Source organism: Nestor notabilis, unplaced genomic scaffold (genome assembly GCF_000696875.1).
Source record: "Nestor notabilis isolate BGI_N333 unplaced genomic scaffold, ASM69687v1 scaffold1068, whole genome shotgun sequence".
Classification (NCBI taxonomy): domain Eukaryota; kingdom Metazoa; phylum Chordata; class Aves; order Psittaciformes; family Psittacidae; genus Nestor; species Nestor notabilis.
Window position 1 is genome coordinate 56,004 of NW_009941262.1, and position 4,008 is coordinate 60,011.

The 4,008-nt window shown below is 37.5% G+C and overlaps 1 protein-coding gene across 1 annotated transcript in view; it reads left to right on the top strand.

Annotated features, from left to right (window-relative positions):
• PARVA (parvin, alpha) overlaps positions 1 to 4,008 on the top strand; it is a gene marked incomplete at its 5' end in the record, with an annotated part of 19,746 nt that overhangs the window by 13,971 nt on the left and 1,767 nt on the right. The window contains 2 exons of the mRNA XM_010020776.1: positions 1,492 to 1,593; positions 2,378 to 2,450. Of these exons, the coding sequence (XP_010019078.1) occupies positions 1,492 to 1,593; positions 2,378 to 2,450 (175 nt within the window). The remainder of the gene's footprint in view (positions 1 to 1,491; positions 1,594 to 2,377; positions 2,451 to 4,008) is intronic.

Genomic DNA, 4,008 nt, shown 5'->3' on the forward strand with positions numbered 1-4,008 from the left:
TCTAAGTATGTTTGTGTGATGAAGGCCATCACCAATTAAGCAAAGAAATCACGTGGGCAGCTTAATTTTTCTGAAACTGTTTTGTACTTCCATTAGCATAAAAATTAATTAACATATGCTACCTCTTAGGTGCTGCCAAGTGCTGTAAGCAGAACCTGTACTTGTTTTGGTCAGGAAAGAACTCTGTCTGTTTGGTTTGATCCAACGTCAAGCTGAACAGTTGTTTCCTGCCTACCTTCACACAAGCACGCAATCGTATGGGATTACAATGACTCTATTCAGTAAGACACGTTCTTGAGAGTAAAGCTACTCAAGTGTATAGGCAGCTGTACAGTTGGGCTGCAGGCTTGATTGCACCACAGAAATAATGTGGTACATGGTCTTCTTTCTTGTTCTCAGCTGCTAAATTGGCTGAAAAGAAGCTAAAAGAAAAGCTTAATCCTGCTGTATTAATACCACCTCATGTGAACAACTGCAGCAGTTTTCATAAGCAAATTACAAGGTCAGGCAGGAAGGATGGTATCTGCACTATCAAAAACACCCCAGGTGACTTCAGGACAGGCTTTATTTTATGTCTTGATTCATGTTATTAAGAATCTCTGGTTTATTTAAATAGCTATCAATCTGATAGAGATTTTTCAAAGGTAAGATTCAAATGGAAATAATGTGTAAGGGCTTTCAGAAATGTGTTCCCTTTGCCTGGTTATTGCAGTGTTTGCTTTGGAAAAAATGAATTATTCAAATGTACCTAGAAACGCCTTAAGCATTTATCTGAAACAGTATTCCCTGAGATGAGAGATTGTATTTCTGTCAGTTGAAAGAAAATTACCTACCACAGGAAGGTGATGGGTTGCTTCAGATAACGCAGTTTGATTATGCGGATCTCTCGGTACACTGGTAGACTTGATGCCACAGGGATAAGAGTGAGAGGCCTGTAACAAAATCTTATGGATGTTGCTAATTTTTTAGATAGAAATGAACATATAGCAATTACGTATCTTCCATCTGTAATTACATTTAAAATTAGGTTGACACAGACTTACATAACATGGACGAAAATGCTTCTTCGTTCCTTTATTTCCTCCCATGTACTGGATTTAAGTGCAGCCATGAGATCGCACCTCCATTCTACTTTTTTCTGCTCAGGGAATGCATGCTGTTTGAGAGCTTGAAAGGTGGCTGTTCTGATTCCCCACAACTAGTCAAACAGAAAGGAAAGGCATACATCAAAGCCACTGACAACCTCTCTTTCCAGGAACTTTATTCTGCATGTGTATTTTAGCATTAGGTCAGTTTTGGAGAAGACATAACAGTCTGTACTAACTAAATAAGAGGAATCAAAGAAGTGAGATGAAATCTTTTAGTTGCAATATAAAATATTTGTATTAGTAGTTTGCTGACAGTTTTGCATTAGGCAATATGTATCTTGTTCATTAAGGAAAGCCATGAGTTATTCTTCAGTAAATGTACTGAGAAATGTCTATTTTACAGTTTGCAGATGGTGTGTACTTAGTCCTGCTAATGGGTCTCCTAGAAGGCTATTTTGTTCCTCTGCATAGCTTTTTCTTGACTCCTGATAGTTTTGAACAAAAGGTAATTAGATTTCATTTTCCTGTTAAAAACAAGTAAATATATAAACATGTCAAATAGTCCAAAGATGACACAGACTTTTCTGCATAAGTTTGTTGTAATAGAGATGTACTGGTAACCATTTCCAAGCATTTTTAAGATCTCAGTATTAATGCTTATCAGGAATAAAAGGGAAAATTATGTTAACGATGGGGAGGTTAGCAAGTAAGAACTGATTTTGGCAGCCATTTTGTGATGCTGTCATTGAACCAGACTTAGTCTTCATTAAGCATAGAAAAAATTACACACATGAGTTGATGACAGAACTGGTTTTTTGTGCTCAGAATCCAAGAATTTAACATTTGAAAGGTTTAATGTTTTTTTGGAAGATAAAAGCGTATATGTACAATCTATCATTTTAAGACCAACTGTTACCCAAATGTCTGTTGCTATCCAGGCAATTCAGTCGTCTATTCAAGACAAGAGCACTTCTTGGGCCATCATGTTCCAATTTTTAAACTTGCAGGAGGTGGGCTGTTCTTGTAACTAACTTTTCTATGGGTAATATTAGTCCACATGTTATTTTTCAGTTACTTTTATATTTCTGAAACCACCATCACCACCCAGAAAAAGAGAAAACAATGGATTGTCTGGATTCCACAGACCAGATCTGCCATTGATATACAGAGCCCTGACTATTTTTTCTTTCTGAGCATCTGGGTCTGCAGTTTTAAATAATTCTTGTTGTGACCATTTATCCTATATTGTATATTGTTCACAATAATGAGTACCTTTATTGCATTACTAGGTCCTCAATGTATCCTTTGCATTTGAGCTAATGCAAGATGGTGGACTGGAAAAACCAAAGCCAAGACCAGAAGGTATCTATTCTACTTTTTTTTGTATCTTCCTAAAAATTTGCAATGGATCCAGATTTTATCTCATAGGATTATGGTGTAGCTAAAAAATGGTTAAAACATTAATCCGAGAGTGAAAGTCAAGATACATTTTGAAGTGCTCAGGTAACTGTATTTCAAATGGCTGTTGGATACACTTTTTCAAATGTTGCAAGGCTTCCTTTCTTGAATGGCCAGGATAATATTTGTATGACCAAACATATGCAGTAATACTCAGATATTCACTGAAAGAAAAAGAATACAGTTGTAAATCGTGTAACTGGCAGATATGAATTGCTCCAGTTGCTCCCTTTCCCCCCATCCCACATCTTCATAGCAAACCTCAAGTATTCCTGTGCAATTTACAAGTTTTTCACAAAATAAGTAGGTGGTGTGGAAGAGGAATTTCAAATGTTCACGTAACTGCTTTTGAATGCAGCACCTAATAATGGTTATTTAGATTAGATTTAGAGCTGGAGACTGAAAGTGAAGTGTCTTTGGGGAAGATGAAGGGTTTGCTGCTGACTTTAGCAGCACCAGGGTTGCACTTCTCTTTGCCCATATAAATAAGAGTTTAAATCCAGCTTTTGGGGCTAGATACAGAGCTCTTGATTCGCTATGTTATAGGGTACTCTTGCGGTTCCTCCCATGAGAAGTTACCACTTCTCACCATGCAGGAGCTGGAGCTTCTGCTTCATGCTTCCCAACAGGGGTGGTAGCTAGGCTTCTGCTGGTTACCTACCATAATAGTCAACGTAAATGTGCTTTCAAGACCCACTGCAAATTCACATTGCAGATTCACAGTGCACAGTCTTTTCCTGCCATAATATTGGGTTGTCATTCCCTGAGGAGCTGATAGAAGTGAATGCTCAGTTTTACTTCTAATAGCAAGGCTCTCTGGAGATTCAGGCACACATCACTGAATGAAGTTCTGCACCATTCTGCTTATTTTCCATTCCTCCCAACTTCCACATCATAACAGCAGTAGACATACACACACTCAAAAAAAAAATGTCTCCGGGTTGAGCCTGTTCTGCCTGGGCATTTAATCTGCACCTACACAGCCTGTCTTTTCCCTTCTTTTGATTGCATGAATGCTTATCCACAATCATACTTAACTAAACCAGTGGTGACTGTATCACAAACTTTTATGTTTGAAATAGTCAGAGAAGGGGGGAAATAGTGAAATCTAGGGATCCAAGTAAAACAGAGAGTATCTGTGATCCCTTAGTCCCCATGGAGGTTTAAAATTCTTATGGCATTTAATTTTTCAGGTATTTATTGCTCTAGGGGACAGCTAATTTTTCCAGTATAAATCAAGCCATAAGGATATTTCAGCATATATAAGACATTTCTTGTGCAATTATTGAAATGCTTAATATGAAACTTCCTGCCCAATGTGAATGGAAAAACACATCTGTTTTATGTGTTGTTACACTGGGCACAATGCCCGTACTTAAAATTTCCAGTGAGCAAAAGAGTATTGAAAAAGATCTTGCCCTAAATGTGTATACTAAATACTCTTTAAATTCCTACACTCTTT